This window comes from Python bivittatus, unplaced genomic scaffold (genome assembly GCF_059951505.1).
Source record: "Python bivittatus isolate LINGU-HERP-01145 unplaced genomic scaffold, Pbiv_v1 ctg000590_np1212, whole genome shotgun sequence".
NCBI classification, from domain to species: domain Eukaryota; kingdom Metazoa; phylum Chordata; class Lepidosauria; order Squamata; family Pythonidae; genus Python; species Python bivittatus.
In genome coordinates, this window is record NW_028277086.1 from 16,801,371 (window position 1) to 16,816,309 (window position 14,939).

The window sequence follows — 14,939 nt, forward strand, 5'->3', positions numbered from 1 at the left end:
ACCCTTCAATAGTTACATTAAGGCACTGTACCAATTCAACAGCCCAACAGAAGGATAGAGCAAAGCCTTTGTAAGGTGGCTTATTTTTCTTAATTAAGAATATTTTCTTTTCATATTTTTGCAACGACTTCAGGTCCAAATATGGAAATGGTGAAGACAACACATTGCCACTAGGGGCATCCACAGGGTTGTCAACAATATCAAAATAATGGACTCAACTGGAAAATCAAAGCCCTGGGCCTTTGAATGTTTCTGTGATGCATGAGGCATACATTAAAAGGTGTGGGTCTTCAATCATCCAGTCATATCCTCCATTTTGATGTTATTTATGGCTTCTGCAGATTTCCCTGTGGGGTTCTTGGCCAGTCTGCTAGATCTTTAGTTTCTTATTTCTTAAAAGTGATATTAGTTTCAAAGGCAGACTATATCCCTCGACATCAATGTCTGACTCATGAAGATATCAGTTAAGGATTTGCCAATATATGCTTCATGTTTATTGCCCGAAGCAAAACAAACTATGCAGCCATTTTGACAATGTTGATGGCCCCTGCAGATGTCCTTGGTGGCCATGTCTTTCTGTTGAGAAACCTGGCCTATTCTGTCTGGCAGTAATCTATCCATATTCTGAAATAGCCTACCTATAAAATGTTGTGCCTGGAAATGGTAAAGGTACAACCTAATGCAATAGATATGTTTCCTGTTCTGTTTATGCTGCTGTTCTCAAGAAAAATGGAAAAGTTTTTGATCACAGAGCATAGCTCATTTTGCTTTGGGCAATAAACATGAAGTATACATTGAACTGCGTGTGTATGAGTATGCAGATACTCAGTTACAGTGTAAATTTCATATTTATGGAGACATCAGTCTTTAATGGAATATTTAATAGAACATTTTATTCCTTTCACTTCTGGAACTGCAGCTATGCACATATCAGTCAGCTAAGGAACAATATTATTGATTTGTTGTTGTTTGTCGAGGAAAATTTAACTGTACTAAAGAAATACATCTGAAAAGGCCATGATTTTCAAGTTCGTCAGAACCATCTTAAAAGTACAGAAAGTTTGCAGACTTTGAGGACACACTTTTGGCTGGATCAGAGTAGAATTCAGCACTATTATACAAATATATGAGGATGCTGGTTTTTGTTGGCATTACACTGATTTTCGTTGCCATTATCCAACAACTGAAATTTAATGAACATATTAATACTATTAAATAATAAATGTTATTTAATTTGAAATAGCTGATGCCTAACATTTCCATAAAAAAGCAGTAAGTAATTTACTTGTTTTGTGAAAAATAATTGTAAGTCTATGCTCCGTATAGCAGCTTTGGGTTACAGCTGCAAGAGCCTCTTAAGCTTTTGTATTCATGTACAGTATGTGTATATGAGACAGAGAGAGAGAGAGAGAGAGGATGCTTGTATATACTGTATGTACATTGAGTATTACTTTTGAGAAGGTGTTATTTATGTTGGGAGTAATGGAAGGGATAGAAGATCTGGTCAGAGATCTGTGTTATTGTGTTGATTTGTATATAAAATGCATATATTGGACAAGGGTCCATAATGAATAACAAATACATAACTCAAAAACTATATAAAAATGTACATTTGCTTGTGGGTGACCATCTGCATGTGTTTTATGGCAAAATCATATAAAATGCTAATGCAAGATATAATGATTTATATGATATGATGGTGGCAGAAATTGTCTATAGTGTGATTCTTACTTCTCACAACTCTATGTGTTCCATCAATTGTTTTTGTTGGGATACATACACATAAACACATACATGCATATATTCAATGCTATATGGATATATTTTCTAAGAAGTAGATATGTTTTTCGTTTTCTGCAAAGAAAGGGATGAATATATATGAACACCGAAACATACAGAAAAAAACTCATATTACTATTCAATTTCAGCTTAATTTTAAAATAAATAAACTTTGACCAAACAAAACAATACTGAGATGTCACACTAAACTTGAGCACAGATTTTCCAGCACCTGCAACTTGTAAAAATAGCTTTAACTTCATTTAACTTAAGCTATTTTCACAAACAGGGTTTTGAAAATATTATGCTTTCTGTCGTTCCTTCTATTTTACTCCATAGATTCAATTGCTTATTGCTTACAAACGTCTTGAAAAACTACTTTTTTTTTTTTTGCTTTTTGTTTTTCCAATCAACAAACTTTTTAGAATTTATGTGGACAAAAGTTATTCATACATTAAAAAATATGCATATATAGGTAGTCCTTGGGTTACTATGGCAATGGGGAGCGGGTTGGTCTTGCTAAGTAAAGTGGTCATAAAGTGCAATGTCACATGACTGCATTGTTTACCAACAACAATCCCGGCAGACTGGGTTGCTGTCGTAACCCCATGACACACGGGTCGTTAAGTGGGAAGCCACAGAAATCCCAGATAAGGAGTGCAGGGTGCGGCAGGGTGGTGGTGGGGTGCCACGGAGGAGTGGTGGAAACCAAGGAGGCCCTGGGAGGGCTGGCACAGGGTTTGTGTGAGCACAGGAAGGCTGGGAGTGGATAGTGCGGCAGGGTGCACAGGAAGGAAGGCTGGGGGTTGGTGGATGGCTTGGCATGGTGAGAGTGCAGGAGGGCCAGGGGATGAATGCTGCAGCGCAAAACAAGTGCAGGAAGGGCAGGGAGTGGATGACAAGGTGTGGCACAAGTACAGAAAGGCTGGGGGATGGATGGCAGGGTGGGGCACGAGCACAGGAAGGCCGGAGGGATTTCCCAGGGTGACTTATGACTTTCCCTGCCAGCTTCCCCATTGACTTTGCTTTTAAAGTGCAAGTGCAAGCCAGTTCCCAAATCGCAATCACACAACCATGGGGGTGCTGTGATAGCCAGAACTTTGAGGACCAGTCGTAAGTACCACTCATTCAGCATCATCGCAACTTCAGCATGGTCAGTAAGTGAGGGCTACCTATATACATGTGATGTGCAAACAGCCCAACATAGTTAACAGAACTCTGTAAGGTGAACATATGATGTTACAAATGTGGCTTATAGCAATCATCATCATCATCATCATCATCATCATCATCATCATCATCATCATTATTATTATTATTATTATTATTATTATTATTATTATTATTATTCTACACTAGCTTTGGTGAAAAGTGCAAGAAAATAATCATTCTTCCTTTTTTCTATATATACATTGCTATATATAAATGATTCATGGGCATTGTGGATATTTGATGTGCGATTTTTTTCCAGGCTGCTCCAAAAAATAAATAAATCCTTGATTGGTTGTTGCATTGTATGTTTCTTCTTAGAAGAAAATAGGTCTATTCTAAAGTAATGGTGTTGCTGTAGGTGTTCATGAACAAACAAATCCATCAGGGTCAGCCCAATCCTTGTTTGTGGAGATTGGGGCCTTGAAATATGTTTAGTATTCAAAGTATAACCGGCAACAAGGATGAATGCAATGACATGATATATTCTATATAGTTTCAGGTTTATTGGGGAAGACTGACCTGAACTGCTAGAGATTATTAAAATAAGTAGCCTTACATCCAGAGCTATGTGTTACAGAGAAATAATTGGTGCTACAATTATCCAGTTTAAACCTAATTTATTCTAGTTCAGAAAGAGTAAAGATCAATTTGTCTAAGAGTCAAAATCAGTCATTTTTGCTATCTACCATAAATGTAAGAAATATCCATGCCAGAAAATCTGTAATGTAGAGATTGTTTGCTGTCTGTTTTTACAGTGTTGTTTTGTCATTTCTGTTTTGGTTACTATATTATAAGTTATGATATATGATACGGTAATGACGATCATTTAGACAAGATGATGAGGATAAAAACATTTGCCAAGGGAAGATTGAGGCCTGTTTCAGTATAAACACAAAATAAATTACATCTGTCAAGAATAATACCAAGGAATGAAATTCCCTCTCAGATTTTAAAGTTTTCAAAGTTTTATTTTGATCCTAAAACACTTTATAAGTACTTTCCAACTTCATTGAAACCATCCATCTTTTGAAAAAAACAATAAATAAGCAAGATGATATATTTTTTTTTCTTCAGATAACTCCATAGCTCTTTCATGAATTATTTCCTTTTATTTTTATTCATTTGTTGGAGTATGGCTTTATTCTTCCTCGTCATTTTTAAAGCTCACATACATTCTGGTTTATTGTAATGATTTTCCCCTCCCTTCATTGTTTTGCTAATTTAAATTAGATTGTCTTGTGATAACTGACTCTCACAACTGTGTTTGATTTATTTATATTTTTCTTTTACATTTAATAAAGAAATTGGAGGAGGGGGGAATCTGTTACAGCTGACCAGATCTGTTAGGGAATTATAATTAAATGTAGACCTAAATAACTTACTCTGGAAATTTAAATTCTGATGACAGGCAAAAGGGGAAAGCTAAGTTCATGACATTTATTAATCTTGTTAAAGTTCAGCAAGAGGGAAGAAATCAGGGCAAAACTGATCACTAAGTCTGACTTTTTTGGTGTCCCCATATACATTCTGTGACAGTGGGGACAATGCGTCCTTTTGATCTGCATTGCCTGCCAGTCAAAGGTTCTTCCTTCAACATGTTAATATAGAAACCTTACCCTCCTGATCGGGTCCTAGAGGGTGAGAATATTGACCTAATTTTCAAAATCTAAATGCTTGATGGATATGTTTGGTGAGGCAATCTGAAAACTTCTGGTATCTGCTGATTTTTTTTACTCATGGCCCATTAATGATCATTCTGGTCAATTCAGAACATTTCTAAATATTATTTATTTCTTTAAATATTTATTTTTGAGCTTTGTACACCACTCTTCAATCCCAGGTGATGGTGAGCTTCAAATTTGTATCCAGAGTGTTCAGTTACATTCTAAATTTATACTTCACACTTTAACAGCTTCCTGAAATTTGAAAGACTTCTGAAATTTAAATAACTCCTTATATTTCAAGGACGTAGGATAGAGCTTTGTATCAGGACAGTTGCTTTTCATAAATGTTTCATAAAAGCTTATAGCAAGCAACAGTTTATATTGTGAAAATCCATTCTTTGTTTTCTCCAGTGTAATGTTATTCTGAGCATGTAACTATGAATTAAGAGAATTCCCAGATGGTTATTCTGTGTGTAGGTTGTGTATCATTTGGAGGTAGAAAATTCACCAGATTAATTTTTTTCAAGATAACCTTGAAAAAGAAAAACTGAGAAAAAGTTTGTCATGTGATACATCATGAATTTCTAAGTCCTGAAAGTTGCAAGTTTTTAAGAGAAGAGTAAAACAATAAATAAATGTTAGAAACATGGCCCTATGAATCATCTAGAAGGGCTTTTCGTAGGTGGAACTATTGGAATAGTTGTGTTTGAAGAGTATCATATGATACTCTTGAATATCAATTAATTAATTGATTCATTTATTCATTAAAAAAAATCCAGTTACAACTGTCAGAGTGATTTATTTAAAAGAGATACAATTGAAATGTAGACTATTTGACAAAGTTTTGGTTTTGGTATATATTTGTATGCATGCGTGTAGATACAGGCACACAAAACTATACTCTTTATAAAATAAAAAAATTAAAAAGGTATTATCTTTGCTGTAAACTGTCCAGAGTTATTTCAATGAGACGAGTAGTGACAAATTAGATAGATAGATAGATAGATAGATAGATAGATAGATAGATAGATAGATAGATAGATAGATAGATAGATATCCAGAGCCACGTGCCCAAACATTGCTATCTCAGTAGTATGATAATCATCCTGGTTTGGAAAGGAGTGGAAGAAACACTAACATAACATACCTCTTTGCCCCAAAGTCTATTTAACCCACCAAATAGCCTTTCCAGGCATCACGTTGCAAGGTACCATTTAGGCAATTGAGTCCAACCACTTACTCAATGCAGAAATTTAGTATAAAGTATCCCTGACACATGAATATTTAGCTTCTACTCACCAATGTTATAGGTAGTAAGTTCCAATGCCAAACTTCTCTATTATTTTTTTCTATAAAATTCATTTGGAATCTGCTTTCCTGCAACTTAAATACATTATTCTTTATCTTGTCCTCTAAAAGGCAAAACAAGTTGTGATTCTTTTTAAGTTTCATCCTTTCTTGTACTTGAAAAGTGTTACCATATCACTCCTTTGCCTTTTGTTCCTTCAATCTCTGCATAGAGCTTAATTTCTAGCCTTCTGATAATCCTCATTGATCTTCACTGAATCTGTTCCAATTTTGTTTGCAGTGCCCAGAAGTGGAGCCAATACATGAGATGGAGTCTGACCAAAACAGAATAAAATAGGACTATGGTTTTCTCTTGATTTTGGAATAGTGAATACACATTTCTTTCATTGACTGGCTTTTCTTCCAGGTTCTCCTGAAGTTACTTTCAGAAAGCTTTCCCATTATGAAGTTTTGTTCCATTTGCCAGTGCCTCCTTATAGCCTAGGCAATTAAAACTTTTCACCTTTACAGAGACCTAGACATTGTATTTCTGTATTATAGAAACATCATATCCCAACCTACTGTAATTCTTAATTAACCATATTCCATTGATTCCACATAATTTTTTCTTTTTCTTTTCTTCTTACCTGTTTGACCTAGTGTATTCTAATCATGTTCATTTAGAATATTAACTAGTCTCAAAAAAAAAAAAAAAAACTAATCACACTGAAGTTAATTAAACTTCCAATATTGTAATATATTTTGGTGTTCCAATGATAAAGATAGATTTTTTCTTTCTAGGCAAATTCATTTTCCTTATTCCTTGCTCACATCTGGCATTTGCTAATCATAATGGGAACAATAAGTATTCCAAATCTACTTCTGTGCAATAGCATATGTTAGCTGTGCTGGTAATAAAGGTTGCTTCCTAACTGTCTTTTCTCTCCACCTGTATCTGTAACAGCTTGTTCCACATTCAACTGCCTTTCATCTCTCTTTATCCTACTGAACTGAATAAATGACTGTACATGTACCTTTTGTATTATGGTTTCAGATATCAGTATAATTTTAGTCTATATGTGGCCAGAAAATGAAGGAAAATACAGTATTTCATTCAAACTTTTATTCCCCCCCCCCTTTTTTTTTTTACCTTTTCAGTGGTTTTTGGCCAGTTTGTATTTTTCCAGACGTCACTCCACGATGTGGTTGAAGTATATGATGGGCCAACTCAGCAATCATCTTTATTATCTTCACTTTCAGGATCACATTCAGGTATCTCATAATAGAACCGTCCTATATATATTATTCATTGCATTATTTTTTATTCTAGATACTTCTGTTGATGATAGCTGGTTTTGAACATAGAAGAACAATAGATTAGGAGATTAAAATGACAGTTTTAAATCAGTTGGAAGAAGGTATGATGGGAAAGAAACAATGTAATGGGTGTCTTAGACTATCAGTCATTATTCTCTAGAAGTTGGAAAAAAATCTCTATTCTTTTACAAACTGAATAAATAATTATTTGAGTCTTCTATTGGATGACTATCCATGTACTGATGTCAGCACTTTGTAGTAGGCCAGGTCAAATAACAGACTCATCAAGAATGACTAGAACTCTACTGATGCAGACTCTAATAATATAATCTTGAAACTTTGACTGTGTTTACCTCCTTCTCATACCCCAGGGAGAGAAGATGGAGCCAGTTTGTGTTTCTAATATTTTCTTATTTTCCAGGCTTCAAACAAGTTTTTGTTTCCAATAGAGGTGAATATCTGTAGCTCAGGGTTGAACTGTGGAGTCATCAGAAACCACCAACAAACTATTACAACCACATGGTATCTCTGTAGCACACAAACCAACAAAATCACTCCAAAATACCCTAAGTAAACCAAAAGACCCAGTGGCCCAAGAAGAAAAAACAGGAGTCATCTACAACATACAATGTAAGGACTGTAACAAACACTACGTAGGACAGACAGGCAGAAGACTAGCAGAACACATCCACAAGCACCAACTAGCAGTCAGAAGACATGATGAAAATTCCTTAATCTCAGAACACATGGATAGACTCAACCATAGTTTTAACTGGGAAACTGTCAGCATTTTAGACCAAGCTAAATCCAAATATGCAAGAGAATTCTTGGAAGCCTGGTATTCAGGCAAGGCAGCAATTAAGAGACACATAGAGATAAACAGCATCTACAGAAGATCGCCTCACCAGCAATCAATCACCAGCAATCATCACTCAGATAAGCAAAGGTTACCACCAGGCACACAATCAAGCAGCAAATATATCCTAATCAAAGAACTACCAGAGGAGCAAAACAAAACCCTCACCCCCACCAGCACTGGCAAGGCAGGCCACAGCACAAAAATTGAGAGCAAACCCCATCCCATTTTAGCAGTGAAGATGTTACCTAGCTGGGTAATGAAACGTTTGCAAGAAAAGAACCAAGCTCAGAGAACCCCAAGGGCTCCAAAGTTTTTGTTTGAACAAATAAAGGAGCAGTGGTCCTTAATATCCATCCATTTCTTAGATTTACAAAGAACTACAGTACAATAATATAATGCAGTACAGTACAATTTGAGAGCCAGTTAGGCACAAAGCTTGGGCTAGTCACTTTCTCTCAGCCCTAGGAAAGGGACAATGGCAAACCATGTCTGAAAAAAACCTTGCCAAGAAAACTGCAGGGACTTGTCCAGGCAGTGTCCAAGAATTGGACACAATTGAACAGATTAAACAACAACAACAACAACAGTACAATAAATAGTTACAGTGCTTCCACTTCCCTGTAATCTCAAATCCACTTTCCCATCAAAGCTAATAATTTTTAACATAGTTAATCAGAGCCAAATTCCATCTCATTTTTAATAATTACAGCACAATATCCAGTTCTTGTTGGAACTGCATCATGCAGGAACATAAATGTATTCCTTCCATCATCTAACATGAAATAAATTCAACTAGCATCAATCTCTTCTTCCCATAGCAATATCCTCAAAGCTGTAGTTAATTATAATAATGTTGGAGATGTGCCTACAGGCTATACATTTAGAGTAGCAAGTAGTTTACACCTCAGTTATGACATTTTACATTCATGTTAATGATAGGATTGTGACCCCCCCCCCCAAAAAAAAGGTTATATGCAAAGATAGATAACATGAGTGGACACAACTATTTGCACAAAGAAAATCTATAATGAAATGTATTTCATATGAATTGCATAAACCGGACTTCCTTACCAGTGCATACTAATTCCATTCCAAATTTCACAGTCCAGACCAATTTCACTTTTATACCAGTGCCAATCTGGCCCTCAGTATTGATGAAAACTCTATGCAAGTCAGAACTAGTCAGTTTGTTGGATCAAAGCAGAATCTGTGAAGTGAATAGCAGTTATTAGAGTGCCATTCACACTTCAGGAAAGGAGCAGGGTGGAGTTATCTACTATTTATTCTCCTATAGTATTTTCTACTATTTGAAATGCTCCTTTGGACAAAGAGCCTCTTCATAATCCTTCTTCCAGAGCCACTCCACTGGAACCACTTACAAAAAAGCCCTCCCATTCACACAGAGACCAATATGGAAATAACCCTAAAATATTGCTAGCATTTATTTAATGATGTTTCATGTAAACAGGTTTTAATACACTGTAATAAATGGTGTTCAATTCAAATTATTTGACATACTTTATCTGAAGCAGCATATTTGCTCACTATTTATTATGATGTTGTATGTAAATTTGACATGTATAGTTCTGCTGCATTCTTCGGGATACTCACAATTTGATATGGTCCAGGCAACATTAAGTATTTTTAAAATTCTAGAAGAATCTTAACTCTTCCATGATGGATGGAAGATCTGATTTTAGGCAAAATCAGATTATTTTTCATAACAGGTTCTTCACAGAACTGTTTTCTTCCACAAAACAATTCCTACCATAAATATGATTAATTTTATAGATAGATTTGTCTATCTATACCTAATTGTATAGATAGTTGATACCTAATTGTCTCTTGAGATAATATAAATAGAACTTCTCCTGTTGATTTATTCCAGAATATAATGTCAGAAGTATATTTCTTCAGAATAGGGATGCTCTAATTCAGATTAGAATATATTAAAAACAAACTATGCATTCTGTAAATATCTATTCTAAAAACATTTTCTTGAAGTTGCTAGGAGGGCAAACCCACAAATATGTGGTTACAGTATATGATTGCAGATAAATAGCATAAGTCTATGTTCAGTGCAACTTACTTCTAAGATAGCAATTATAAAGATTTGAACAAAATCCTGTAGAGATATAAAAATTTAGAACATTGTCCTTGGAATCACCATAAGAGAAAAAGGGCTTTAGATTCATGAGATGGATATTGACCTTTTTCCTCTGATTCTCAATTTATATGAATTAAGTTTAGGAAGATTTTTAAAAGAAGAAATATAGTTTAATTCATTTCCATATTTTGAAAGAACTGCCACAGTTAGAGGTTGGATCCAGTTAATATATTGATATAGACTGTTTCTTCAAACTTAGAATTTGCAGGACCATAGAGACAGAAGTAGACAGTGTTTCTCAACTTCAACAGGTTTAAGATGTGTGGACTTCTGCTTCATGCTGGCTGGGGAATTCTGGGAATTCTGGGAATTGAAGTCCACTCATCTTAAAGTTGCTGAGGTTGAGAAATACTGATTTAGACCAAACATTTAAAGTATTAAATTAAATTAACCCCCCAAAAGATTGCTTGTTCTGAACACATCTAGTGTCTTGCCCATCTCTAATATGCAGTCATATGCATTCTAACCTAACAGTCTGTCCCATTGTTACTGATAGGTCGTACAGATCAAGAAGTAAATGTAAGATCTCTAACAAAACATTATTCACAAACAGCAGTTTTCTGTATCTTGGGGAAGTCCCCTGTATCTATCCTCTCATTTATGCCAGATTGCTTTGCAAAGGTGTAGTAAACAATGAAATAATAAGCAAAGAAAGTTCATTTTTATAGATTGTTGTTGCAAAAAATCCCCTCACTTTATACATCAAGACATTACTGGGGGATGAGAATCTGTGGCCCTCTTTGACTGATATTCAGTAAATGATATTGTAGGATTATTGATAGAAAATTGTTTCAGAGGTGTAATGTTTATTTTCTTGAGTAGGAGAATCCCTTCCGCTGAGCTCAGGAAACCAGATAACTGTCCGATTTACTTCAGTTGGGCCTGTTACAGCTAAAGGATTTCACTTTGTTTATCAAGGTATGAGATATAAATACCTCCAATGTGTTTCAATTAATTCTGTTTGCTAATTTCTCACCTTTCATTTGACTTTCAGAGGTTATTTTTTTTAAAGAAAGTTCAAAATTGTATTTAGAATCACAGAAATACCATCTTACTGTTATATTTCTATGTCTAATTATTTTGAATTTTCTGCTTATTATTAACATTCTGAAGATGTAGCTATGTATAAATAGTAGAAAATCTAAAGGTCAGTACAGGAATGCACCTGGACCTAAACAGAAGTAAACTGGCTTGAATGTTGCAGCAAATATCTAAGCAGTAGCCCAAAGAACCACTCCACACTTTTTCTGTATTTAACAGACTGTGTTTAACACAGATCAAGGCGTATTCATATTTTCCTGTTATATGTGGAAGTAGCAGAAAAGCTGCCAAGTGTGTGGAAATGCTGCAAGGAAAAAGTTACATATCTGACCTTTTCATACAACTGGTTTTATTTGCATTTTTTGTGCATGTTTTCTCAGAGTATAAAAAAAGTTTGAAATCTGAAGGAGAAAAGTGATGGCAAGTCCTTTTCCCATTTCAGTTATAATCCAATCTATTAATATTCAGTCTAACCTTTTGCTCAGATACATATTTCTATATCTGAATATAGACAGTGTATTATATTGAGCTGTAGAACTAACTTTGTGATTAAATATTAAAACATGACCCTTGATTTACAAGGCAATCCTATCCATGTCTACTTAGGAATAACTTCAGTGGGATAATCTAGTGTGCATAAGAATACAGCTTTCCATTGTTTTCCCTTTTTTGTAAATGGATCCGACATTTTAAAAATGATTGCATGTCAACATTTGCTACCATAATTCAGCCTTTTATAAAATCTGAATATCAAAATGACAAGCAGAGCAGAGATTCATAAAAATGTAGTCAATCAATTTAAATATCTACCCATCACAGAAATAAGCATTTCACTTAGTATATTAATTGAATGAAGTACTTTCCCTATTATTTTGCAAAATGCTTGCAACACTAGTTCTGTTATCTAATGGTCATGGAAGTTTTTGTTGAAGTTTTAGACCTCTGAGCTTTTTGTGATAAAGATATTTAATATTATCCCATCTTCTGCCATGAAGCAGCATGCATTATTTCTTCTGTGTTTCTAGCGGTTCCAAGAACAAGTGCAACACAGTGCAGTTCAGTGCCTGAACCACGATTTGGAAAAAGAATTGGAAATGAGTTTGCAGTTGGTTCACTGGTTCTTTTTGAGTGTAATCCAGGCTACATTCTGTATGGGTCAATAGCAATTAGATGTGATACAGTGCCCAATGCTTTGGCCCAGTGGAATGATTCCCTTCCTACATGTGTTGGTGAGTAGCAAAAACTCGATTATTTGCAGATGCCTGCTATTTTTACTTTATGGGATGTAGGGTTTATTGTACAATTTTTATTCTTCAAGATAAAATGACCTGTTCCTTTGATCCTTTTATAAACCCTTTAGCACTAGCATCATGCTATCCTGCTTTAAGATTTATTAAACTTCCCACAACCATGAAGGAAGGCACACACACAAAAATGGCAAAGGACTACCATCTTCTTCAGGCTGAGCTCCTGGTGATTCACAGTTATGTCCATGGAGATATCTGCATTGTTTTATTATTTATTTTCTTGTATGCTGCCTCAGTTGCACTTGACGCTAAGCAGAATATGCTCTCGTTCAATCAACTGATTAAAATAGTCCAGTAACAAAATACAGCAATAAGATTTTTGGGGAGCTGGAGGGGGGAGGGGCAATATAGGTTTAGTCACTGGCTTCTTCTCAGATGTTTTTCAAGTTTCCATTCTGGCTTACTCCCCTACCCCTTGCCCACCAGTATATATTACAATCTTGACTAACTTAAGTAGGTAGATAGTATATCAGTTATATGAATAAGTAAAGCACAAACAATAATGTTACTTGACCAAACAAATGTTGTCCTTATCAAAAGAGTATATAAGGGCCAAATATAATTCCCACACAAATGCATTCCATAGCAGAAACAATGAACTAGAACGCCCACTTTCACAATCTTTGCATTCAGTTAGCCCCTACTTCATGTTTCTCTTGAGTTAGTTAAATTTAAATAATTACATTAAATTAATACATACAAACACACTTTGTTTGCTCTAATGAAATTTGATTAGAACAGTGTAAAAATCTATTTTTTCATTAGAATGCCATACGGAAAATATATGCTTGCATTATTTTAGACAAATCCTATTGGCTGCTTTTTAAAAAAGATCAATAATAATTTGAAAGATTTGCAGATTCAGTTTATAATGATGATTTTAATAATTTAATCCCTTCAAAGATAGTGACCATGATATCTGCAGAATTTGTTCATTCCTGATGTACCTACCTGTTTTGAAATCATTGTGTAGTGCAATGTTTCTCAACCTTGGCAATTTTAAGATGTGTGGACTTCAGCTCCCAGAATTCCCCAGCAAGCAAATACTGGTCTAGCCAATGCCAAGTAGATTAGATGAAGACACAGTGGGCCTTTTTTCCTGACCAACTCAGACTCCAATAAGGGGAAAGTTATAGCAGCAACAACAGCATGGAAGGTGAACCCATTGAATTACTCTTAACCGGGGAGTTGGGCTATATCTTAAAGTCTACCCCCATCTTGTCCCTCTGTATTGACTCTGTGGTTCATAATCTGGAATCAGCACCTGGGCTTCTGAATCATGAAGAATGTTGCAAACACTTTACGTAAGCACTGCAAGCTGAATGATGCAGTGGAAGATGATGAGGCCAAACTTCTTGGAGTAGAAGCTTTCTCAACAGCTGCCATTGGGAAAAATGTTAATGACTACTGGGTAGATCTGGGAGGAACTCAACTTCCTGAAGCAGAAGAGCAAACACACAGCAAAGCAGTCAGAATATTGAAAACAATTTTCTGACAGCCTGCTTCATGTCTTGTCTCTGGAAATCTTGATTCTGCTTTGCCTTCCTGGGGCTCCTCAGTCTTTGCTGTGTGTTGACTATAGTTCTTGTCTAACTCTCTGGTATATGATAGTATATCATTGTTTTTTAACTCATAGATTGCACTGGGACATTCTTTTGCCTAAAGCCCTTTAGGCGACGGGCTTGTGTTTTCCTGACCTCAGCCTGCTCAACTCAATTCTCAGAGTCTGTAAGACAGAATACCTTTTCATGTAATGACTTTCCCAGAGAGGCTCATCTAGGCTGACAAAAGTGTCTTTTCAGTACCAGGCAAAGGCATTCTTATTTTTCCATTCATTTTTATGTTTTTATTCTATGGTGCCTTAGTAATATGTTAATTATTGGATTTTTAGTTTTACTATATTCATTGATTTAACTTTGTCCGGGTTGTAAATGTGGTGTACTATTTGGATGCCTTTTGTTTTAAAGCAATAGTTGTGTTTTTAAGTTACATTTTAATTGTATTTCACACACTTGCGTTTTTATTTATTTATCAAATTTTCTATGGCCACCCATCTCACACAAAGCGACTCTGGGTGGTGTACAATAAAACCAACAATTAAAACATACTACAGAGACAAAACAATTAAAACAATTAAACATAAATAAAGCAAGATCATGAGAGGGAATGCATGAGAATGTTACACATGATGCAGCCAGTGTATGGGCTTCCTGTTTCCAGGGATCCCCAGGCCTGTTCAAAAAACATGTTTTAAGGGATTTATGGAAGATCGCAAGGGTTGGGTCTGACCTCACCTTAGGGGGGGG

General features: G+C 35.3%; 1 protein-coding gene across 2 annotated transcripts in view; it reads left to right on the forward strand.

Annotated features, from left to right (window-relative positions):
• Nucleotides 1–14,939, forward strand: part of CSMD3 (CUB and Sushi multiple domains 3) — a 623,909-nt gene that overhangs the window by 462,225 nt on the left and 146,745 nt on the right. For both annotated transcript variants that reach the window (XM_088149036.1, XM_088149037.1), the window contains 3 exons: nt 7,101–7,214; nt 11,108–11,203; nt 12,352–12,555. In XM_088149036.1, the coding sequence (XP_088005162.1) occupies nt 7,101–7,214; nt 11,108–11,203; nt 12,352–12,555 (414 nt within the window). The remainder of the gene's footprint in view (nt 1–7,100; nt 7,215–11,107; nt 11,204–12,351; nt 12,556–14,939) is intronic.